Raw genomic sequence first — 25,358 nt, 5'->3', positions numbered from 1 at the left:
AGTCTCTGAAGGACTGGGCCCATACATTGGCATGGTGTCACTTCCATCACATTCTGTCTGTCATAGCAGTGGTATAGTTGTCCAGATTCAGAAGAGAGGGCAGAGACCCAGCCTCTCAGTGGGAAAAGTGTCAAAGAATTGTGACCATCTTTAATCTATCACAGATATATCTATAAGTCTCACTGACTATAAACATCTGAGATAAAATTAGTAAACAGAGCATGAATTTATTTTCGTCTGACCGAAAACTAAATTCTAATGCTGGCTTTATCACTTTGTAACAGTTGTGATATCTCTAAGCCTGTCTCTCATCTCTAAGATGATGACGAGTGGTAGAGAGGTTTGAGTGGGAAAAACATAAAATGTTGGAGATAGTAGGCAATCAGTACATGATTTAATAGTGATTGCTAGCATTTATCAGTACTTACCAAATGCAGAGTTATACGCTGTCTAATTTAATCACACCCTTTCCTGGGTGGTATATACCACTTGGGATGGTCAGAAAGGTTGGCACACCAAGCCCTCTGGCTTCGTCTGGGCTGTCCCGTCCACCTTGGCCACTTTGGATTAGATCATCTCTTGCTGCCTGTTGATCTCCACTTCTGCATACTATTTATTTCCCTGTCACTTTAACCCTAAGGAGCCAAGTGCTGATGTGCATCTGGCACTTTTGACACTACCTTTGCATAGTTTGCTCTCAGTGCCGTCAGTACAGCTTTTTGACAGCTTTTCACATAATCTGTCAGCTCCCTCTGAACCCACGAGTGCCTGCTCATCAGAGCCAAGATGTTCGGTGTCTTTGTTTCAGTGAGTGCTCAGCTGTCAACCTTTATTTATGCAGGAGGGTGGGTGCTCAATAGTTGGCCTACCAAGGAACAGTGTGATCTTCACTTTGGAGCAATTATTCAATTTGGGGCAATTACTTGTAGGTGTTCTTAAAAGCAAAGATGTTGCCAGGACTGCGACTGAATTTTGACACAGCAATATCCAGATCAGTTAAGGAACCACTGCTTCTTGCTGATCTCAATGTATTGTCACTGGAGGAAGGTGGTGACCCTTTCTTTCCACAGCGAGCTGGATTTTTATTGCCTCATGTTCAATCAGCTCCTTTTTGTGAGTGTTTTTAATATGGAGACAAATGATAGAATCTGGTTTTGGTAGGAGTCACATTTTTGCTCTCTCTCTATTGTCCACTCTGAAAATTTACTTGTCTTTAAGTGGAAGGAATCATTTTCATCCTTTAGAAATTAGAGGACACATTAAGGGAGACCCAAAAAAGTGATTTATTCGCTGTGTTAGTAGCTTTCCATTATTAAAACTAATACTTGACACCACTAATAGAGAGAAAGTTTATTTTGGCTCACATACTTTGTTTTGTAGCTTGCTACTTCTACTATCTATAAACTCTAGAATCTTATCGCCAAACTGATTAGAAGTACATATAAAATAAAATCCAAAAAAATATTTTATCTTGGGGTTGGTGAGAGTTGTTTTCAATATTTAGAGATCTTAAGTTTTTAAGACATTTAAACTTTCTTGTTTCTTTTTCAAGGCTTAGTTACATCATAATTTGATTCTGAGATAATTGAAGAAAAGAGGCTCTTACTGTATTTTGAGGATAATTCCATAAATTGGTCTAGTTGAGTACACAGGAAAAAGAATCAACCACAGAAAATTTAGACTAGCTAAACACTTCCTATATGTATCACACCAGCATTATTTGGTGAAAATGAACATCAGGAGACTTGTGGGGTGATCCTGGCTACTGAATACATATATAATCTTGGGCTTATCACAGTCATTTTGAAAAACAAGAATCATAGTACAGTCTATGAGAATCATAGATTTCGCTGCTGCAATGGAAGCTAGGAGGTGGGGGGAATGTGGAGAAGAACGGCAGAGTTGGTGAATGTGCAGGAGTTCCCAAAGAGGAGCATGCAAGGATTTGGAAAGGAAAGGAGAAGTAGAAACCTCGTGTAGCAGGGGAGACCAGCGCAGTATGAAGATTAGAGAACTGGAGACAAGAGAGGCTTACATTTTGAGTATCAACTTAAGAAACTTGTTGGATCTAGTCCTGGTGGCAGGTTGACAAACACTGGTTGTGAGAAGTTATTGCTGCCTTGCAGTGTGATATGGGATAGAAGGACTGGGGAGCAGGGGAGCAGGTCTTCTTTATCTTGTCCTGCAAGATTTGGCAGGTGCTGCTCCTCAGATAGGGCATTGATATTCAGGATACACAAAGAATTCAAAAACTTAACACCAGAAAACCAAATAACCTGATCGATAAATGGGCAAAGAACTAAACAGACATTTCTCAAAAGTAGAAATATGAATGGTCAACAAATGTATGAAATAAAACCTGTAGCAATTAGGGAAATGCAAATTAAAACCATACTGAGATTCCACTTCACTCCAGTCAGAATGGCAATTGTCAAGACTACAAAGAACAATAAATGTTGGTGAGGCTACAGGGAAAAAGGTACACTCATACATTATTGGTGGGACTGAAAATTAGTGCAAACACTCTGGAAAGGAGTATGGAGATGCTTCAAAAAACTAGGACTGGAACTTTCATTTGACCTAGTTATCCCACTCCTCAGTATATATTCAAAAGATTTAAAAGCAGCATGCTATAGTGTTGCAGCCACTTCAGTGTTTATATCAGCACAATTCACAATAGTCAAGCTATGGAGCCAACCTAAGTGCCCTTCAACAGATGAATGGATAAAGAAAATGTGCTATATATATACACAACGGATTATTACTCAGCCATAAAAAATAATGATATTATAGCATTTGACAGTAAATGGATGGAACTGGAGACTGTCGTGCTAAGTGAAATAGGCCAGCCCCCAGAAGTCAAAAGTCACATATTTTCTCGGATATGTGGAAGCTAATGCAAAATAAGATTTGTTCTAAAAAAAGGATAGAAGAACCATTAGTACAATGGACAAAGGGAAATTAAGGGAAGGAAAAAGGAATGGCGTAGGAAAAGACGGTCGAATGAATCTGACCTAACAGTGAATCTCACCATCATATACATCCAACAAGACTCTAATTTAAAAAAAATATATAAGTAAATAGCAGATAGACCAATAAGTTATACGTAAATAGCAGATAGACTAGTAGAGCAGAGGGACCAGGAACAGGGAGTAGGAGGAAGGGAGGGGAAGGGGAAGACCTGGGGACTGAATTCGGACAAATTATATTCCTTGCTTTTAAAATTATGTCAAAATGAATTCTTTTGAACCAACAACAACAACAACAAAAAGATTTGGCAGGTGGGCATCAGCTAGTGGGTGAGAACAATTTTGCTTAATTATAACCCAAGTTTCTTGATCTAGAATAGTCTTCTTTCTTTTTTCTAACTGGCAGCTTATAATCACAGCAGGTCTAGAATCATCATTTGGTATGATAATGAACTATGTCAATTTGTTTTTGTTTCCTGTCCTGGTTATACTTACTTCCTACCATTTTTTGTTTCTTAAAGAATTGACTGAGTAATCCCAAAATCAAAACCTTTAGTTTAACTTTGTAGCTTAGCCAACCAAATGTTTTGTGCTCATCATTCACCCTTTCTACATTGTGTCATAGTTTTAGTTGAATACGAAAGGCTACCTTAGCAAATCATAGCAGGAATGCACTCTGGGATCCAATCCTAATCATCATTTCTGATTTTGGATACAAAAGGCATGGTTTATTATTTCATAATATGTTTGGTACAGCTCCGTATCCAAAAGGCATAGGTGGTATTTGTCACCACGGTGAAGAGAACACACTGAATGAATCCTATAGTTTTGGAAGCTATCAGCTCACACTTGAAAGATCTTTCTTCTCATGTGTGATGACTTACATGGTGAGAAAACAGCACCTTTCCCGGCAGCCTGTTTCTGATTCTGTCACCTTAACTGTGTAAGGTTCCCTGTCTCTTAAATGTAACTGCTCAACATCTCCTTCAGTCTTTAGGCTGAGCCCAGACCTCAGCTCCAGTGTTTCTTCCCCAGAGGCTATTTAGTTTATCCCTACTGAAATAGTGCTCTGGCTTTTTAGTAAAGAAAAGGAAAAGGAAGTCTGGCTGATAGCCCCTGATTTCCACCTCTAGTTTTTGCACTTCAAAGAAAGCACTAGGACAACAACACAACACTAAGGACCGTGTTGGAAATCCCGAGAGCATCAGGAGCATGCACTGGCTTGGTTTTATCGGTCACTGGCAGTTTAACTCTGTCACCCAGATGTCTGAACTAGGATTAGGAATTTCAATTAATGGTTTTAGACTTCTGTGTTATTTTTGCCATCTTGAGCAAGGAACTTGACTTTTGCAACACTTAGCCACAGACAAATAACCCAGAAGTAGATAGAAGAAAAATATTAATTTTATATGAATATTAATTAAATAGCATGTAAATTTTTCACTATGAATCTCAGAGGGGCAAAATACCTTTTCAAAAAATCTTATGGTTTAATTAGTATTGTATGTGAAGATTAAAGCAATCAGGAATTTTATTAATGATGTATGGAAGTCTTGGGTAGTACTTAATAAAACAGTTGTAGGTGTGATAGTATTGATTTTCACTGTCCCTTTTATCTTTCAGGGTTTGAACATAATCTTTCATGTTGCCTTGGCTCTCCTAAAGGTAAGTTTGTTTCAGTCTTAAATTATCAAACTACCTTAGCTCTTTGCGTTTGAAACTGGAATAAGCCTTTGAGTCATTCTAGGTTCTTGTACCTAGAGGAAGATGGCTTCTCTAGGAAACTCGGATCCTCCCTCCTTCTCATCCTTTTTTATTGCTGTGCGTTTTGAGTTTAGTTTTCCTATAATCTATCTAATCCTATAACCTAAAAGATGCTTTCCCTTATATGAGTTGGATAATGTGAGAAATTTGAAAGTTAAAACATGTTTTCTGTCAAAATGAAGAAAGGGTTTTTTCTTAAAATACTTCTTTCCATAATTACATCCCTGGAGTACCTAAACATATAATTGAATTATTAAAAGGATTCTATAATGCACTGACTTAGAAAGAAATGGCTACATTTCACTTTGCAGTTCTTTCCCTGATAGCTGGAAATTTATAAGATGTTTTAGAATTCTATAAAATTACCTTGTTGGATTTTATATCAACATATTAATACAGCCTTAATAGTGTGGTAACAGCAAGATGTTTGCTGCAGAGTTGATGAAAATAACCCAGACAAAGATGGCATCCTGCTGTTGAAGGCTATAATTGCCTTGTTCATAAAGGCTCAGGCTTATCCTTTCCCTGAGTCAGATGGTGGTTGAATCGGACTCTGGCAGATTTGGTTCTAATTTCAGTCCTGTTGGATGACCTTGGGCAAATTACTCTAAGTGCTCCGAACCTGGGTTTTGAAATAATAATAAAAATTAATTTATGGCATTGTTATAATAATTCAGGTAGTATATAAAAGTTCTTTATATAATGTCTAGAAAATCTTACTGCCTAATAAATGTTAGCTGTCATGATAATGATTAATATTGTCATTTACGAAGTACTTAGAATATGTTCCTAGATCCACCATTATTATTTGGAATCCCTCAAAAGTTTTCTTGGGAGGGTTTCTTGACAGAGTTAGAGAGCTTTGATAGATAACCTCTACACACCTTGATTCTAAACAAAGCATGAAATAACATGGGTCCTCTGAAACTCTAGAAGCAGATTGCTGCTTGTGATTCACAAGCACATGCTTTTTGTGAAGTTCATAAAATGTGCTTTTTTCATTAAATCATTTTATGTTTGTATATGGACAGTTCTTTTGCGGGGGCAGTGCGTGGTACCAGGGATTGAGCTCAGGAGCACTAAACCACTGAGCTACATCCCCAGCTCAATTTTGTATTTTATTAGAGACAGGGTCTTACTGAGTTGCTTAGCACCTTGCCTTTGCTAAGGCTGGCTTTAAATTCATGATCCTCCTGAGCTACTGGGATTAAAGGTGTGCACCACTGCACCCAGTGTATATGGACAATTTTTATGCCAAAATTACTATAGAAGTTAGAAAAGATATTTGAAATTTTATTTTAAATAAAATAACACAAACATATTTGCTTTTATCTTTTAATGAAGTCATGAATCTTGACCTTGAATTTTTGTCATTAAAATAAATCAAAACCACTTAGTTGGGGGTGATGGCACATTCCTGTAATCCTAGCTGCTTGGGAGGCTGAGCCAGAAGCATTGCAAATTTGAGGCCAGCCTCAGCAACTTAATGAGGCCCTAAGCTGCTTAATGAGACCCTATCTTAAAATAAAAAATTTAACAAAGGAGGCTGGTGTTGTAGCTTATTGGTAGAGCACTTGCCTAGCATGTTGAGGCAGTGGGTTCGATTCTCAGCAACACATAAAAATAAATAAATAAAATAAAGGTATTGTGTCCATCTACAACTAAAAATATTTTTTAAAAATTTTAAAAAGGGCTGGGGATGTGGCTTAGTGGTGAAGAGCCCCTGGGTTCAGTCACCAGTACCAAAACCAAAACCAAAACAAATCACTTTCCAACGTGTCCTCTCAACAGACAGGGCTAGAATAAGACCTTTATAGACTTAATCAATTAAAGCATTATGTAATTCAGACTAAATGCAATACTACATTCTAAACAAGTATAAGGAAGTTCAACAAAGTTCTGATTTTCCTATCATATCTAATTTTCTTTTTAAGTCTTGGACATTTCATCTTTCCCAAGTTACCTTTCCCATACTTTTGGTGGCCTGTCCACTGGTGTTTTCAACACATGCTCATTAGTCTTTTAGGTAACCCAGGCCTACCCCTGTGGATATCAGAACTTTATTTGTCAGCCCAATACTATAGATGTTAATTGTCTTCCTGGTTAACATGTTTACTTTTCTGTATTATGGCCATTTATTTCTGAGCTTGTTAACCTAGACGTGGTTGGGCAGAGGTCATTCTTTGGTCACTGTGCAGAAAAGCTTTTTATATCTTTAGCAATATTTAGGCAGTCTTCAAACATCATCTCTGAGAATTTGGCTAGTTAGAAAAGATAGAAGGAGAGTGTTTTTCACCAGTAGTGACTGATATTTTTTATCTGCTTTGTATAAATCCTGAAACTGACTCTTCATGGAGACTGTATATATAGGGCTAAATTGAAGTATATGTCATTGATCTGATTGTCCCCACCTGGCAGAAAGAATAACAGAATGTATATGACAGTAGAATCTTAACAGAATGTATATGACAGTAGAATCCCTTAATAGGGATTGCATTCAATCTCTCAATCAGTTGAGGAATGTGCCACCTTAATATTGAGTCTTCCAATCTATGAAAACAGAAAGTTCTCATTTATTTAGGTCTTTAATTTCTCTCCATAATATTTATAGTTTTCAGTGTACAAAAGACTTGCCCTTCTTTTTAAATTTGTTTTGAAATATTTTGTTGATGCTATTGTGAATGGGATTATTTTCTTAATCTAACTTTTCTTCTTAATTGCTAATATCTAAAAATGAATTTGCTCTTTCTAAATTGGTCTTGTATTCCACAACCTTGCTGAACTCATTTTTAGTCATTTTACATGTGGGGGGATCTTAGGATATAACCTGTGTGTATGCAGATTATATTGAGCTATGTTCTCCTACAGAGGTAATTTGACTCCTTCCTGTCTAATCTAGGGGGCTCACTTTCTAGAAGTGGCCGCAGCAAAATCCCATCTCGTTCCTCATCGCGTTTGCCTTCTTTCAGGAAAATTCGTTCCTCACACTCCATTTCTGGATTGCCATGGCCACCGCTGTGGCCATGACTCTCTGCTGCCACAGTTGGCCATAGTCTGACCACCTCTGTTTACTAAGGATCAAATTGCCTCACATGAGGAGTAGAAAGCCTTTTCCATAGTCTGAGAAAGCTTCCTGTGCAGTTTTTTAATTTGTCATTACCGTGATTCGGAGTGGCTCATGGGAAACTTTATTATACAGCACTTTATTATTTTTTTAAAGATATTTTGTGCATATCATATTTGTTTGCTTACTTTTGAATTTTTTCCCCTCAAAATTGTCCTGTCCATTCCATTTACTTCAGTGTTCAGCTTTTTTTTTTTTTGGGGTGGGGGGGTGGTTCACAAACGGGGAGAAGAGGAATGGAGAAAAGAAGCTTCACAGAGAATCAAAAAATAATAACAATCCAGAATTAGGACCTATTTATTAGAGTTGAAAAACCAGTTATTTGTTTAGCAGCAGGCTGATTAGGTAAGTGTTTCCTTGTCCTTCCGAGGGACGACTCCCCCTTCCTTCTCTGCCATCATGGAAAAGAAGGACTAACTTGGGCTCTAGCGTCTCCACCTGCCACTGTCCCTGCAGGACTTGGGGTCCCGCAGGGCAAAAGGGGAAGTGGAAAACCACATACCTGAGACTGGAAAGGGAACATTAGCTCCCTTGGCGTCTGACACGCCCACTGAGCTCAAAGGTCTAGTTTCTGTGCTTGCAGATGGTGACATAAGGAAGGACTAAAGTTAGGGATGTCATTTCTGCAGTCAACGACCAGGTTAGAAGTCTGAAGACCTGAACAGAATCTGTTTGGAGATGGTTTCTGCACAGTTTTATACTAGCCTGAAGAATGCCTGCTGTCCTGTTGGTGGCAGTAAAACTCCACTCCTCGATATTGTGGAAATGGTTTGTCCCAGGGTGCACCTAGAGTTCTGTGACTTGGACTTCCTGTCTTCTGGTTCCTGCCCCAACATCATTTGTTGTCTGAGTTGTTTGTTTTTAGCCTTGCTCTGGTGCCCCTTCAGTTTGATAATAGGTTAGTTTCAGGCGCTGTCTAGTAAATGCTAAAGCCAACGCAAATGCAGGGCTTCTAGTTCTCTATAGTGAATACTCAAGAAAGTTTAAAGTTTCAGAAATGGTGTATTTAATGAGTTAGAGGTCTATATTAAAAATCTACCATCACAGTACCAATGCATATGTTAAATCATACCTAAATTTGTTGAAGCAATTTCTCATTATTTGTTTCTCATGAGACAGTCCAGAACTCCAGGAACAAAAGATAGCTGAATAAACACATCATGTTCCAGGTAGTCAGTAATTATTTTGAAGTTAATGTACCTTAAGAAGCATAAGGTCATTTGACATAGATGAGAATAATAATCTGATGTCCTCTTTGCCCTGTTTTTATGATCAAAATAAGCACTCAGCATGAACTCATTCAAGGTTTCATTGCCTTTCTTAAAAATCTTTATCCTCATCCTCCTCTGCTTTGCTCCTGCCTTTAGCAAAGGTGTGTTCTGCATTCACTCCAAGGCTGACTTCCCACCTGTGTCCTTGACCCCACCTTTCCTGCCTGCCTTTGGAGAAGACTGTGTTGGTTGGTTGATTGGTTTACTTACTCAACAGATGTTCTGAGAGTGCCTCCTGTTTCCAGGTTCTGGGCTGGGTGTGGGGATACAGAGACCACATTTGATGTCCTGCAGTTGTCCTGGACCTAAAGGAGAAGGAAGAAAGGTGGATAGGATTCAGTGGGATTGGTCCTGGGGCTTAAAGGGGTGCTTCAGAAGCCAAAAGGCAGGGTGCCATTTTCATTCTGGGAAAACCAGGGAAGATTTTCCAAAGAGGGCAACTAAACGGAGAAAGGAATTTCAGGCAGGTGAAATACATGCGAAAGAATAGAGACACAGGGGCAAGTCCTTTGCGTGGTGCGTTTGAGGCTCTGCAGGCTGCGGTTACATTTCTCTAGTCAGCTTACTGTGAGACCGTAATCAGATCATCTAACCTTTAACACTTACTTTCCTCATTTATAAATAAAGGAATAAGAAAGTATTTTCCATCATCATAGTAATTTCTGTCATACATTTTGTGTTGATCTGTGCTATCTGTACATATATATGTATATATGTATGTGTATATATGTATATATGTATGAGTGTATGGACTTGTGAGCTGTGTGTCTTATACAACTATCTCAGTCTTTTAATAAATAGAAAAGAATTATAGTTAGCATATTTGTTCAAGTCTTGGTTGAATTTATCTTTGTCTGTGTTACTAAAATAGAGTTTATAAAGGAATAAAATTAGGAGCAAAGGAATATTTATTACATCTAAAAATAAATGCTAATAACCAGGCATGGTGGTGCACATCTATACTCAGCCATTTGGGAGGCTGAGACAAGAGCATTACAAGTTTGAGGCCAGTTTGGGCAATGTGGCAAGGCCCTGTCTTAAAATAAAAAACAAAAAAGTACTGGAGATATAGGGGATTTAGCTCAGTGATAAAGCTTCCCTAGGTTCAATACTCAGTACTGCCAAAAAAAGAAAGAAAAGAAGAATAAACCCAGAAAATTGTTTTCAATCAAATTTAAAAGCCTCTTTAGAATCATGCTTGAATGTGAATGGCTCATTTTTCCAAAGTTAAGAGAACTGCTACCCTGTGTCTCTGTGTTTGTGCAAGGTGTGTGCTATGATCATTCTTTCAGGTTTTTTAGACACTGAAGTAATGTGTTGGATCTATGTAAAAAACATAGCAGTTGAGCTGGGGATGTGGCTCAAGTGGTAACACGCTCGCCTGGCATGCACGGGGCGCTGGGTTCGATCCTCAGCACCACATAAAAATAATAAAGATGTTGTGTCCACCCAAAACTAAAAAATAAATATTAAAAAAAATTTCTCTCTCGCTCTCAAAAAAAATAGCTGCTGCCATGAATAATGATGTAATTGTGCAGCCTTTACATTTTGTGAGGAACTCCCAAATGCAATTTAAAAATAGTTAATAAATACATTAAATATAATACTCCCATTATTTACTGAGTACCTGTAATGTTCCTGGTTCTCTACTAAGCACCATTAAACTAATTCTTATGGCCTTTAATTATTTTCTTTTTCTTTCATTGGCATAAAATAAATATAAATATATATATATATATATATATATATATATATATATATATATATCACATGAAATTTACTATTTTAACTCTTTTAAGCACACAATTCAGTGGCATTAAGTGCAATCACAGTGCAACTGCCACTATCATCTATCTCCAAAACTTTTTAACAGTAACTCTATTAATGTTAATATTGTGTGACTTACTGGTTAAGAAACTTGGCTGAAGTCATTCTGATAGGCAGATAACATGTCGGCATCACAGTGGGCCTGTCTTACTGCAGAGACAGTGTTCTTAACCCCTAAGCTGTAGTGTGTGTGTGTGTGTGTGTGTGTTAGTTAAACCCTGTGACTGTACAACTACTCTGTGAAGAAGTTGTCACCCTACTTAGCTCTCACTCAGTGGTCCATTGCTTTTCACATTATGGCAAGAGACAAACTAGTGAAATCAGCCTCGGTTTCACAAATCTATATTGACAGGTTACTATGACTGAAAAGGAAGATTTTTAGCCAAGTTGTGTGAAGACTGCATGTCCAAAGATAGTTGTCCCAATCTAAAAATGTCACTGATTAAATAGAACGGAAGCAGAGCCAGAGAAACCAAGAGCCATAATATCAACAAATAATTGAATTTAGGCTAATCAAAATTAATTCACTGTTAAGAATGATGGTAAAATTAAATTCTCTGCTCTGACTGATTAGAATGTTTGAGTTTTCAGTTATGCTGATCCACTACTCTTTCATCACCTCTAAGATGTGAGGTCATCCCTGAAGGGCGTCTAATGCTGTAGTCAAACTGTTTTACTCTTGACCAATCACTGTGTGTGAGCTGGTCATAGGGAGATATGACCAGGAGTCTTTTGTCCAAGGATGTTACTGCTCAGTCAGATTTTATGACCCTTTTTATCTGTAAGAGTTACTAGTATTGCTTTTTAGCACCAAACAGACTACTTTTGTTCATTAAAGTATGGACAGTTTAATAGTTAACAGTGACGCTCAGTTGATATTATCACAACAGTATAACCAGTCAGAGGAAATTCATTGGAAGAATAAACAAATTGATTTTATTTTACTTTATTTTTTTAGAGGGTGGGAAGGGGGTTTGTGGTGTTGGGGATTGAACCCAGGGCCTGTGCATGCGAGGGAAGCCTACCAGTTGAGCTACATCCTCAGCCCTTATTTGATGTTTGGTTTATGCATGTTGAGAAAAGTTTAGAATATGTTCCTTTTACGGGAATTGCAATCAAAACTCTATAGGCTTGCTCTTTTTTTTTTTTTTCCTGTTGCCTTGCTTTGACTAAGGGATTTAGTTTGAGCAAAAGTAAATGAATTTCAGACAAAATAATTTATTTGTGACGTTGAGTAATACAAGGCTTTTTTTAAAAGTTTCTATTTAAAAAAACAAGGAGTATGTAAGAGAGAAACCATAAGAAATACAGTGGTTTAAATAAGATAGTATATTTCTCTTACAGATTTCAGTTCAGAGAGAATAGAATTTGTTCCAAAAGGCAGATATCTCAGCTCTATGAAATCACTCAGTGACACGATTCTATGTGGGTCCTTTTTTTCACCATTCCCTAGGACATTGTCCTCATGTATGTGGTTAAAGCTAGGTCTACGCCCCATCCATGTTGCAATACAGAAGAAGGGGAAATTTCATGGAAAAGTGGAGGACAAGTAGTGTTCTTTTAAGAAAACAGGAAGTTGCACACATCATTTTTGTTCACGTTCCATTGACAAAAATTTTATCTGTGGCCACACTCAGATGCAGGGTAACGAGGAAGAATAATCTGTAGCTCAGTAGCCATGTGCCCTGTTAAAATTCTTGTGTGTATGAAAGGAGGAAAAAAATTTTTAGACAGGTTAGCAGTGTCATTGTGTGCCCTGCTGGCCATGCAGTATCTATGATCACCTGTATTCCCAAATAAAAACATGCTCTCCCTTCCAAGGGAGTCTTTCCAAGGCTCCAGGTACTACATCTGCTCAAAGTCAAAGGTCTCTGGATAATGTGTGTTCCTGTCTTTCAAGTCAGGAATTATTCCTCATAGTCCTGTGAATACTTATCTGCTCATCTCACACCAGTGTACAGGAGCAATTGGGAAGATATAGCGCCACAGAAGCTGACGTTCAGAAAAGGGAAGAATGGCAATGTGGCACAGTCAGTTGTCCATAGGAATTTCCAGGACTTCTTGTGGCAGTACAGAGTTTTCTTGGTTAGCCCATCAGACCGGTTCTGATCTTCAGGAGCTGTACCATTATCTGCTGTCCTCATGGCTGGATCTAAAGGTGGTGTTACAGTACTCACTGGAGGAACCCAGCAACCCCGTCAGGGTAGTGCCCAGGACACATTGTCCATCAGATCCCTCATCAGACAAACCAGAGGGAGCGGAGGGTTGGACATCTGCGCCTCCGCCAGAGCAGTACTAACTCCAGAAATGGGAGTTCAAATCATTCCCACAGGGGTAAAAGGACCTCTTCCCAAAGGAACAGTAGGCTTATTATTGGGACACAGCTCTTCTACTCTAAAAGGACTTATGATAAGTCCTGGGGTAATTGATCCCGATTATGAAGGTGAAATAAAAATTATAGCCCGTTCTCCAAAGGGTATATCAGTAATTTCACCAGGAGATAGAATAGCACAGTTACTAATAATACCCAGCCTACATGATAAATTTTCCAGTCGTGCTGTAGAAAGAGGTTCCAAAGGATTAGGTTCCACAGGTGTAGATTGGGCTATGCTTTCTTTAAATTTAGATTCTCGCCCCATGCTAAAACTAAATATTCAAGGACATGAATTTAATGGCCTACTGGATACAGGCGCAGACCTTAGCATCATCTCTCGTCAAGAGTGGCCAAAACATTGGCCATTACAACAAGCCACTCAAACGCTTCGAGGCCTAGGAGTGGCGACTAATCCCCATAGAAGTGCAATGGTATTAGATTGGAAGGATCCTGAAGGATGTGAAGGAACTATACAGCCATATGTATTGGATCATCTTCCCGTAAATTTATGGGGACAGGATGTCCTAGATCAATTAGGTTTGACATTAACAAATAACATCAATCAAAATGCACCCACTATTATGGCTAGACAAGATTTTAGGAAAGGAAAAAGATTAGAAAAACAAGAACAAGGTATAGCAGCACCAATACAAATAGATCAAGGAACGGACAGACATGGGTTGGATTTTCAGAAAGGGCCACTGAGACAATAAAAATTACTTGGAAATCAGAAAGACCAGTATGGGTTCCTCAGTGGCCCCTGACTAAAGAAAAGATACAAGCAGCCCATGACCTGGTCAAACAACAATTAGCGGAAGGACATATACAACCTTCTGTATCTCCCCATAATACTCCCATTTTTGTCATCAAAAAGAAATCTGGTAAATGGAGATTATTGCAAGATTTAAGAGCCATTAATAATGAGATGGTTATTATGGGACCTGCTCAATCAGGGATTCCTCAATGGTCTGCTTTGCCAAAAACCTGGTATGTTTTAGTTATAGATACTAAATATTGTTTTTTTTCAATTCCAATTCATCCTGAGGATAGTCCACGTTTTGCATTTACTATCCCTGCACTGAATCATGAAGGTCCTGATCAGAGATATGAATGGAAAGTACTCCCTCAAGGGATGGCTAACAGCCCAACTATGTGTCAAATTTATGTTAACAGAGTAATCCAGCCACTTAGAAATCAAAATCCTGAACTACAAATATTTCACTATATGGATGATGTATTATTAGCACACAAAGATAAAAACACATTGCTAGAATGTTATGCCACACTTACAAACTTATTAAAAAATTATAATCTAGAGATAGCAATAGATAAAGTACAATTAAATTTTCCAATTAATTATTTAGGAGTTCTATTATCCTCAACCATGGTCCGTCCACCAAAAATTCAAATACGAGTAGATCAACTCAAATCACTTAATGACTTTCAAAAGTTATTAGGAGACATAAATTGGATAAGGCCTTATCTAGGTATACCAACAGGAGAGTTGGGACCTTTATTTGATATCCTAAAAGGTCCATCAGATCCAAATTCACCCCGAATGTTAACGCCTGAAGCAAGAAAGGCATTAAAAATCATTGAAACGTATATGGAAAATATGCATTTGGATAGAATTGATATGTTTGCCTTTATTATTTATTGTACTACCAACAAAAAATATTCCTACAGGAGTATTTTGGCAAGAAGGTCCATTATTATGGATACATTTATCTTATTCTCCTAACACTATTCTTACCAGGTATCCTGAGGCTGTAGGACAATTAATACTCAAAGGAATAAAAGCAGCAAAGGGAGTGTTTGGAATTTCTCCCAATAAAATTATTACTCCATATACTATGAATCAAATTGATGAGTTAGCTAATGAGTTAAATACTTGGGCAATAATCATGTGCAAATCTAATGTTTCATTTGATAACCACTTACCATCTAATCCTTTATTGTCTTTTTGGTCATCGCATCCTGTAATTTTTCCAAAAATGACAAGAAAAACATCTATCATGAATGCTCCAAATATATTCACTGATGGATCAAATAATGGTACAGCAGCAATAGTTACACCTGATCAAACTTTTACATTTTTAGTACCCAAACAATCAGCTCAAAAGGTAGAGCTTAATGCAGTATTACAAGCTTTTGTGATGTTTAAAGATTCTGTATTTAATTTATTTTCTGATAGTCAGTATATAGTTAACGCTATAGTATCCCTTGAAGATGCTGGTAGGATTTCCCCTTCCTCTACTGTTTTCTCTTTGCTTTTCACTATACAAAGTCTAATCTGGGACAGAAAAGATCCATTCTTTATAGGACATATCAGGGCACATACAGGATTGCCTGGAGCCCAGTTTGGGCAATGATTTAGCAGATAAAACTAACTTTATTTTTAGAACCACACACGCCAAACAAAACAGCCTCTCAGGAAAAACCCTCAGAGCCCCAACTGCCACCACCGGCTTCCCACACGCCTCTCTCTCCAACACAAGCCTCTCTCCCCCTCCCACAATCCTCTTGCTCTTGAGGCCGATTGGCTGGGTCATGTGGGCGGAGCCAAAAAAGTCCCCCAATGAGCAGCTCCGTGGTCTGAAAGGGCAGGGAAACAGCCCAATGAGCATCACCGCAGAGGAGCCAATCAGCTAGATGTTGCTGGGGCCGCTGTGAGCCAATCATCAGCCGGCAGCTGGAAGTTTGCTGGGGCCCCTTCGGCTGTGGCTCTCAACATCTCCCCCTCTCTGTTTAAACAAAAAGCATGTGGCTTAGGGACCGTGCCTGCCTTAGGTTGTCCAATAGTACATATGGTTCTTACCCGTTAGGTTGGTACCATTGCAATTGGATCTTACCCGTCACTGACTACTGGTCCAGTATACAGCCACACCTGTGGAGAGGTCTTTGTACCAGCGGTGGGGTGAGGTTCTTTGCCTCTATGATCCTGGTGTATATGCACAAATTGCTGTAGATGCAATTAAGGCATGGAAGACTTTACAAGGACATGGAGGTTTACAAGGTCAGTTATCTAAGGTAATACAAGGAGGTAATGAACCTTATGCTGAATTTGTAGATGGGCTTATTCAAACAGCTACCAGAGTTTTTGGAAATACAGAACAAGCAATGCCATTACTAAAACAACTGGCTTATGAGCAAGTGAATTGTTGGTGCAGAGATATCATTAGACCATGGAAACATGAAGATTTAAACACATATATTAAATTATGTAGAGATATTAATGAACAAGAGCAAGTCGTGGCAGCTGTAGTAAAACAGGCTTTAGATGCCAGAGACATTAATGAACAAGGGCAAATTGTGGCAGCTGCAGTAAAACAGGCTTTAGATGCCAGGCCAAGAACATGCTACAATTGTGAACAAACAGGACATTTTAAAAGGAATTGCCCCATAGGAGGAGGGTTTAACAAAACTAGGTATCAAAGGAGTAGAATACCAGGTATTTGCCCACGATGCCGTAGAGGGAGACATTGGGCTAATGAATGCCGCAGTCTGGCTGGGCACAATCAGGAGCCACTTGTCAAAAGAAACTAACTTTATTTTTAGAACCACACATGCCAAACAAAACAGCCTCTCAGGAAAAACCCTCAGAGCCCCAACTGCCACCACCGGCTTCCCACACGCCTCTCTCTCCAACACAAGCCTCTCTCCCCCTCCCACAATCCTCCTGCTCTTGAGGCCGATTGGCTGGGTCACGTGGGCGGAGCCAAAAACGTCCCCCAATGAGCAGCTCCATGGTTTGAAAGGGCAGGGAAACAGCCCAATGAGCATCACCGCAGAGGAGCCAATCAGCTAGATGTTGCTGGGGCCGCTGTGAGCCAATCATCAGTCGGCAGCTGGAAGTTTGCTGGGGCCCCTTCGGCTGTGGCTCTCAACAACAGTACTCCCTTCTTGGGAGCTTCATGGTCTTCAGAACTTGCATTTGTGAAGATTTGGAAGCCTGAGAATTGTTTGTGATTGAATATAGGTTTTTCTTTAAGGTCAGCCTGATGACTTTTTTTTTAATAAAAAATGAAAATTTAATGTTATAACTATTTTACCACAATAAGGATGTACACAAAAAATTGACCAGTATTATTTAGGGAAGCTGAAGGAGCTGATACGTATTAGAAAAATTAATCTGTATTTTAGAGTTGATTTCTTTTGGAAAATAATTCGCAGTGCTTTCATAGACTTTTGATCTATTTTCTTCCATTCTTCTTGGTAAACAGATCCAAAAATTCCTTCTAGACATAGTTCCCAAGTCTTCTTGTCATATTTGTTTGTCTGTTTTTAATGGCCTGTCTCCTTCTCCTCTTCCCCCTCCTGCCTTCTCCTCCTCCTCTTCCTCCTCCTCCTTCTCCTTGGTTTGTTTTAATGGTATTACCCTGAGGACATATGAAACCACAGACTCAGTGGGATGCAATTCCTTTAATATGATCTCTGCCTCTTGGCAGACTCTGTTTGGCTGGGAAATCTTACTGAGATACTTGTGAAGAATGTAGAGCTCTTTCCTTCTGTTTGGAAAAAGTAGTTGACTTTTCTAATCCTGAGGCCTCTTAATAGCCAGACTGTAGACTGCTTCCCAACAACTTTCTTTAGAGTGACAGATACCATAAACACACCGTTTTCCTTTCAGGTAATCAGAGGTGATTATTTTGCAGCTATTGTGTCTTTACATAAAAAGTTGTCTAGCCAGCAATATTTGTTGTGTCACTTTGTCAATTATAAATCCACAAAACAAGTTTTTCGTTTTAATAGCACTTCACTTATGGAAACTGGTTTCTATATTAGAGTTCAGTGGTTTCCCATCTATGAAGGTTCAATACAAGTTTTGGTTTTTTAGCTTCATGATGGTGCTAAAGTGATGTACATTTGATAGAAACTATATTTTCAAAATTTCTTCTTCAGTACAAGGGGACTGAACCCACAGCTTGCACATGCTAGGCAAATGCTCTACCACTGAACTACATTCCTAATACTTTTTATTTTTTGTTTCAAGGCAGGGTCTCACTAAGTTGCCCAGGCTGAACTTCAAACTTATGATCCTCCTGCCTCAGCCTACCAAGTTGCTGGAATTACAGCTGTGAACCACGACATTGGCCTATACTTTCAATTTTGAATTTTGATGTTGTCCTAAGCTAGTGATATGTGGTATACAGTATGATGGATGCTCTTATGGCACAAGTTTGTAGCAGTGAGCTCCCAGATGATGATCACAAGTGTAAATAATCAGTACTCTGCAGTGTGTTGTGTTGCTAAGTTATGATATAATTTTTGATAGGTTTTTTAAAATGCATTTTTGAGTTAAAATATTTTCAACTTACAGTGGGGTTTATGGGAATATAGGAGTATCCATGTAAACTAAACTGCCATAGCAAATTCGATCCCAAAATACAGTGGTTTCAATAAGAGATAATTGTTTTTTTTTTTTTTCTTTTTCATGTGATACTATTTAATAATAGGATTTGGGCTCAGCAACACAAGACCACTAAGGATCCTGAATTCCTTTCATCCTGTTGCTCCACAGAAGGGTTTCTCAAACTCAGTCCTGTTGACATTTTAGTCAGTTAATTCTTTGTTGTGGGTTGTTAGCCCGTGTGTTATAGGCTATTTAGATGCCAGTAGCACCTTTCTAGTTGTGACAATGTCTCTACACATTGCCAAATGTTCTCTTAGGGGCACAATCACTCCTGGTTGAGAATTACTGCTTTATTAACTTCTAGAACCTCATTTTCACCTGTATGTTCAAAGTAGTTTTTGATCCATAATGAAGAGAAAAAAATTAGTGAATCAGTTGGCCCAGAAATTATAATTCCCAGATAAGGACATTAATACTGTAATAACTTTACTCATGTACTGAAAAAGTTAAATGGAGAAATAAGAAATGTGAAAAAAACCAGAGCCTCAAGAGATAAAAATTACAATGTCTAATAGAACTTAGAAATATATTAAATGGGATTAAAGGTAGATCAGATATTGCAGAAGAAAAAACTAGTGAATTTGAAAATGTAGCAATTGAAACAATTCAAAATTAAATACAAAAGTAAAGACAAATTTTAAAATGCAAAAAATATATGTAATGCTTCAAAAAGATGTTTCAAAAGGTCTAATAGATGTGTACTTGGGGAACTGAAGGAGAGACAGGTGGAGGAGGGAGATAAAAATATTTGAAGAAATAACAGCTGATGATTTTCCAAATTTGATGAAAACTATAAACCCACAGATCCAAGAAGTTCAGTAAATTCCAAGCAAGAGAAACATGAAGAAAACAACACCAAGGTACATAAAATTGTTCAAAACCAATGGAAAAATATATGTTTAAAAAAACAAAGTATGACAGGATAGTAAAGACAATATAAATAGTTAGATAGTGGAATAGCATATTTAAAGCACTACACCAGATTTTTTAAAAAGGAAAGAAAGAAAGAAAATATTCTTCAAAAAATAAGGTTAGCCAGGTATGGTGGCACATGCCTGTAATCCCATCTACTTAGGAGGCTGAGGTAGGAGGCTCACAAGTTTATAGACAGTCTAGGGAACTTAGAGAGACCCTGTCTCAAAAATCGAGAAAAGAAAAGAAAAATGTAGTGTTCTGAGGAAAGGTGCTGGAGATGTAGCTCAGTAGTAGAGCACGTAACTACCATGTGCAAGGGCCTGTGTTCAAACCCACCCCCTACCAAAACTAAATAAAACTAAGGTAAATACTTAGTAGACATATAAAAAAGTTAAAGTAAGTCACATCTGAATTATTAAAAGGGTTAAAAGAAACAGCCAAGGAGTTATAGCTAACAAACCAATAAAGGAAATAAAATACAATCATAAAAACAATTTTATATAAAAGAAGCATTAAAAAAGAAGAAGGGATTAAGAGTAAATAAATAAGAAAGGCATGTCAGAGTTATAGACATTTATGTACCTAATAATACCTCTAGCCAGATTGACAGGAAAAGAAAGGAAGATGACACAAACTGTCAACATCAGGAATGAGGAAGGTGATACCACTACAAATTCAAGAGATATTAAAAGGATAATAAAGAAGATTATGTAAAGCTTTATGATAATAAATTTGACAAGTTAGATAAAATGCACAAATCTCAAATTATTGAGACTCACTCAGGAAAGAAGAGATCTCCTGAATAGCCCTTTGTAAATTAAAAAGCACTCTTTTCAGAATGCATTTAGTTTTACAACTTGAAATTTTAGCAACTAAAGAAAATGAAAGGCTGGTCATGGGATACTTAATTCTAATAACTGAGCAAAGTAGTATAGTGATCTTATTTTTTAAGACATGAAGCTAAGGAGAAAAGCAACATAAAATTGAATATAAAAGCAGAAGTTCTGATGATTAGCTTCTATCCTATTCATGACCCTCTAGCTAATTGATCAGGGGGAAAAAAAGATATTCTGCATATATTCCCATTCTGTCTTCCACAATTTTTAATTAATGAATTAGTTAATTAATTTTTATTTTGTGGTACTGGGAATTAAACCCAGAAGTGCTATATGACTAAGCTACACCCCAGTCTCTTTTATTTTTATTCTGAAAAGTTTCCCAGGCTGGTCTCAAGCTTGCAATCCTCCTGCCTCAGCCTCCCAAGTTGCTGGAATCGCAGGTGTGGTCCCTGCACCAGCTCTTCCACAGTTTGTGTCCTTCATGTCCCTGCCTCTTTGCCCTTTCCTTTGGTGGAAATCATTTCTTCCTCCTCAGGTTTCAGCAATAAATAAGTTCCTTGGTTTCTGCAGTTAGTTTTACATTGCTTTGTCTCCTTTGGAGGAGTCATAAATTCACTGTCCAAAGAAAGCAATTCCTAATTTTTGTCCTAACTCAAGTTTCAATTTTGTATCTTCAGTGACCCTGTGTAAATCCTTCAGAGGCCTTTGATATTTCGCCTTCATTATCATTAGCATTCATCTGTAGGCCAGACAACTTGTGCACAGCACAGCTCTTGGGGCACAATCACATAGACTGTAGGCTGCCCATCTGGACATTATGGCCTTCATTATTGTGCTGAGTTCACCTTTTCACTTTCCCATCAAAAATCTTTGAATTGAACTCTGGCACTACATTCTGAAAGCATCTATATGTGACATGTAATTATCTTCCCTTTTCTTTGTGTAATACAGTGGCTTGCTTCCTAGCCCCTGTGTTGTGGCATAAACCCCATCTTCAAGGATGGTTCTGGATTCTTTCTGCCCACAATGCGTATGCCCTGCAATTATACCGTGTATTGTTCACATTGACACTAACATAACTGTCTTCTGTTGTTATTTAGATGTTTCATATGTATGCTTACATTCTCTAAGTAAACTATTTCCTAAAGACAGCCCAAGGCTTACTTTCTATCCCCTAAAGTGTTGTTTTGGAAAACTAAAGTCCCAATGTACAGAGACCTGTACCAAAGGCCCTTTAAAGACAGGCAGATGTCCAGGGTTGTGTGAAGTGAGCTTTATCGGGGATTTACCGACAGAAGCGTGTCTTGTGTGGCTGCAAGATAGGAAGATCCCTGTATTCTGAGGCAGGAGGAGGAGGTTTATATGCTAAGCTAGACAGAGGTGGCCCGCAGCCAACCAGAATGTCCCTGGCCTTTCTAAAATAAACTATTACTACATCAAGCATCAATTAAGAAAAAACCTGAGCATCAGTGGTTGTCACAAAATGCTCAGCTGTCTATATTAATGACTTGTTTCTTCTATAGGGTGTGGGTTGCATGCCAGGGTCATCTGGTAGGCAAAACATTGGTTACCACAAGATGGTTGTAGTCATGTCAAGCTGGGTCCCTACAGGTAGCAAAGAAAACAGTTCTACATGTTCAGCTAACATTCTGATTCCAGAATTGATGCATAGACCAGAAAAGGACTAGAAGATTAACCTTATCCTTTTTCCAGTTGTTGTACTTAAGTAATCTGTACCCCACCTAAAGCAATGTTGATGTACTTTGATTTTTCCCTAACCAAACCCACACTAATCCTTCTCTTGATTAATACTCTCTAATTGTTTAGACAGTAAATACAGTTCTTTTCACAGAGATTATGCATACTGAGCCCCTTTCTTTTGAATAAAAAAAAAATCTCATGTTTCTTTTAATTTCAAAAGTTTTTATTTAAGTAATCATGCACTCATAAAGATTTCCCTCAGTTAAAATGATCAGGGCTGAATATAGCCTCAGATACTGTTAATATCCTGCTTTTCCGATTTTAATAGATCTTCACTGATTCCTAATCATTGAAGGTTGAATTTAGACATCTTCATCTAGTCATCAAAACCCTCTGCAGCCACCTCAATTGGATGGTTCCACCTTCATCATGTCCCCACTTCAGCCAACTTGGAAGTGGACCCAAGATGAACCATGTACACCTTAGGCCTGTCTGCTTTCTGTCCAGAAGCAACATTCTACCAGCTTTTCTAAATCTACACTTTTCAAGTCTGTCTCACATCTGATCATCACTTGCTTTCCTGTTTTTACATTATAATCCAAATAAAGATAACTCTCAGGGAATCTTCTGTTACAGCTTGCTCACTAAAGTAAGCACCTATAAATACCTATTAGTTGCTGTAAGAATTTAAGGGAAGCTCTTTGAAACTAGTGTCTTTATTTGTTACTCTTACCTGAGGCAGCTCTGCATCTCTGCATAGAGCAGCACTTTGCATCATAGGAAACATTAGATTTTTTTTTTTAATGGGTTTAATGGATTGTGTCGGAGGTATGAGGGAGTACCAGATAAGGAAACTCAAGAAGTTAGTAGGCCTTCCTAAGTCAATTCCACACTGAATAACTTTATTATTTAAGCCCATTCTAATATACAAGAGATATTAAGATAGAATTAAACCATCTGGGCACAGTGGCGTACAGCTGTAGTCCCCGCTACTCAGGAGGCTGAGGCAGGAGTTTCACAAATTCAAGGCCAGCTTGGGCAATATAACAAGACCCCATTGGAAGGAAGGAAGGAAGGAAGGAAGGAAGGAAGGAAGGGAGGGAGGGAGGGAGGGATCACAGCAACAAATTCAAATCTTTATTAATCCTCAGTTTGAAATTAGTGTCTCCATTCTGTGTTGATAATTGAGAGGCAGCTGAAAATGTTTGCATCTTTGGCATTTTTTTTCCTTTTATTTGAATAACTATAGATTTGATATTTTGCTCTTTTATCCCTTCTTTTTAACTCTGTTTTCAATTTATGGTACTTATCTTACTTCAGATTGTACCAGCAATCTAAGAATCCTCCTGTTGTAATTGGAAGTGGGAAGGGCTGTCCCCAGCAGGTATGGGACTGGTAATGGGAACATCTTCTACCTGAGATGGTAACACATTGAGCCAGTAAACTAGAGGTCACTGAGACCAACATGGGCCATCAGGCAAGGCTGAATGGAGGTGCATATAAGGAAGCTGGGTACAAAGCCAAGAATAAACCTTACTACCAGAAAAACAAATCAAAATGAGTATAAGGGAGGGGTGCCTGGAAATGGGTGGAAGGCAGAGAGTAGAATGGGTATTGTCCTGCTACTGGGCACTTGCATGTTCTGCAAGCCCTTGCAAGCTTGAGCCAGCTCCATTTTAAAGGATTAGCATGGAAAGGAAACCACCAATTAATTTCTTCTTAATTATTAGGTTGTATGTCTTTCCCCTTGGATTATAAAATAATGAAAGGTAGTATATCTCAGAACAGAACCCATTGCTTTCTTATAGCATTTAAATGGGCTCATAGAAAGTCCTTATCTTTGTAATTTTTTGTGGGGAGAAAATAGTACAGTATTTTAAAATGCAGTATTTCTATTTATGTGATTTTGACATGGAGAAGTAAGTCTTGCTTTAAGATAATGCTAGTTTATCATTCAGATGCCATGATAGTAAAATCAATGGTTTCAGTCAAGGAATTATAAATATAATTGTGGTATCTTGATTTGGTTTTTTGTGCCATGTTTAGGCTTTTTTAGGGTAAAGAAAAGAAGTCAAAAGCTCTTGCTCAGCACACTTGCTACTGAGGCATTCTTGTTCGAGAATAATTTATTTTCATTTCAGAGCAAAGACAGTAAAGCTGACTCTAGTATTTGGAGTGCTAAAGGTGTGGCATCTTTCAAGAAGAGGACTAGTGGAGCCCAGTAGGAGAATTTGTACCTGTACCTGTGCTGCTTCTCCACTGTTGGTGCCCACCATAGCCTCTCAGGACAACTTGCTGTGGGGGCCATTACCTCACACACAGCAGAATGCTACGTATTATATTTTTTGTTAGTTCTTGAATCCTGGGTAAATTTTTCAACTTTAAATATCGTGGTCTTCCACAATCACTGCATTATAACCTGGGATATCACTAGTAGGAAAGTAAGAAGAAAACCCGTATGTGAATACAAAAGCACATGTTTTTGTTTTAAACTTTATTATTTGATTAATTACCCGACCTAGCCTGCTAACTCATTTTGGAGTACCTTAGCTACTTACTTGTAGTTTTAATCTTCTTTAGATTTAACAACTTGTAGAGGAGACATCAGGAAGAGTCTTTCATGTGTCACAGTGATTTCATATCATTTCCTTGAATTTGATTTGAGTCCTGTTATATGTAAGTTCTAAGCATCTGAACTTTTGAGCAATAAACCTATCAATAGATATTTTCTTAAAGGTGTGTTTTTGTGTTAATATTAGTTCAAGTGCATGTTGGCATTATTTGGAAAACTTTGAGTACTTTAAGGACTTAGTTTTGCAATACTTACTACTTATGGCCAAATACGTTAGTACTTTCATCAACATCTATTATGTATTTCCATGTGAGATGGAAAATAGTGTTTTATTTGACACTCCTTTCCCCGGTATATTTTAAACACCAAAATCTAAACCAGAACAGTAACTTGTGGAGTCCTGGGTCCATCCTGCAAGGCATGCAGGTCTGTTCATTGATTCATTCCTGTAGAACCAACCTGTCTGATGATGGAACTCCCCCAATTCAAATTTACATGTTCATGAAAAAGCATCAGCTGGTGGTGAGCATATTGCTAAGTGTGATTTAATCTTTTTTCTTATAATGTTCACTGAGAAGCAGGGGAGAGG

General features: G+C 38.1%; 1 protein-coding gene across 6 annotated transcripts in view; it reads left to right on the top strand.

Annotated features, from left to right (window-relative positions):
• Rabgap1l (RAB GTPase activating protein 1 like) overlaps positions 1-25,358 on the top strand; it is a 616,206-nt gene that overhangs the window by 426,254 nt on the left and 164,594 nt on the right. For all 6 annotated transcript variants that reach the window (XM_046430137.2, XM_058574417.1, XM_046430139.2 and 3 more), the window contains one exon: positions 4,593-4,634. In XM_046430137.2, coding sequence (XP_046286093.1) covers positions 4,593-4,634 — 42 coding nt within the window. The remainder of the gene's footprint in view (positions 1-4,592; positions 4,635-25,358) is intronic.

Source organism: Marmota monax, unplaced genomic scaffold (assembly GCF_021218885.2).
Source record: "Marmota monax isolate L192 unplaced genomic scaffold, Marmota_monax_Labrador192_F-V1.1 WCK01_AAM20220418_F8-fsc00055, whole genome shotgun sequence".
In the NCBI taxonomy this organism is placed as follows: Eukaryota; Metazoa; Chordata; class Mammalia; order Rodentia; family Sciuridae; genus Marmota; species Marmota monax.
The sequence above is the reverse complement of the archived record's forward strand: the minus strand, read 5'-3'. Positions and strand labels throughout refer to the sequence as shown.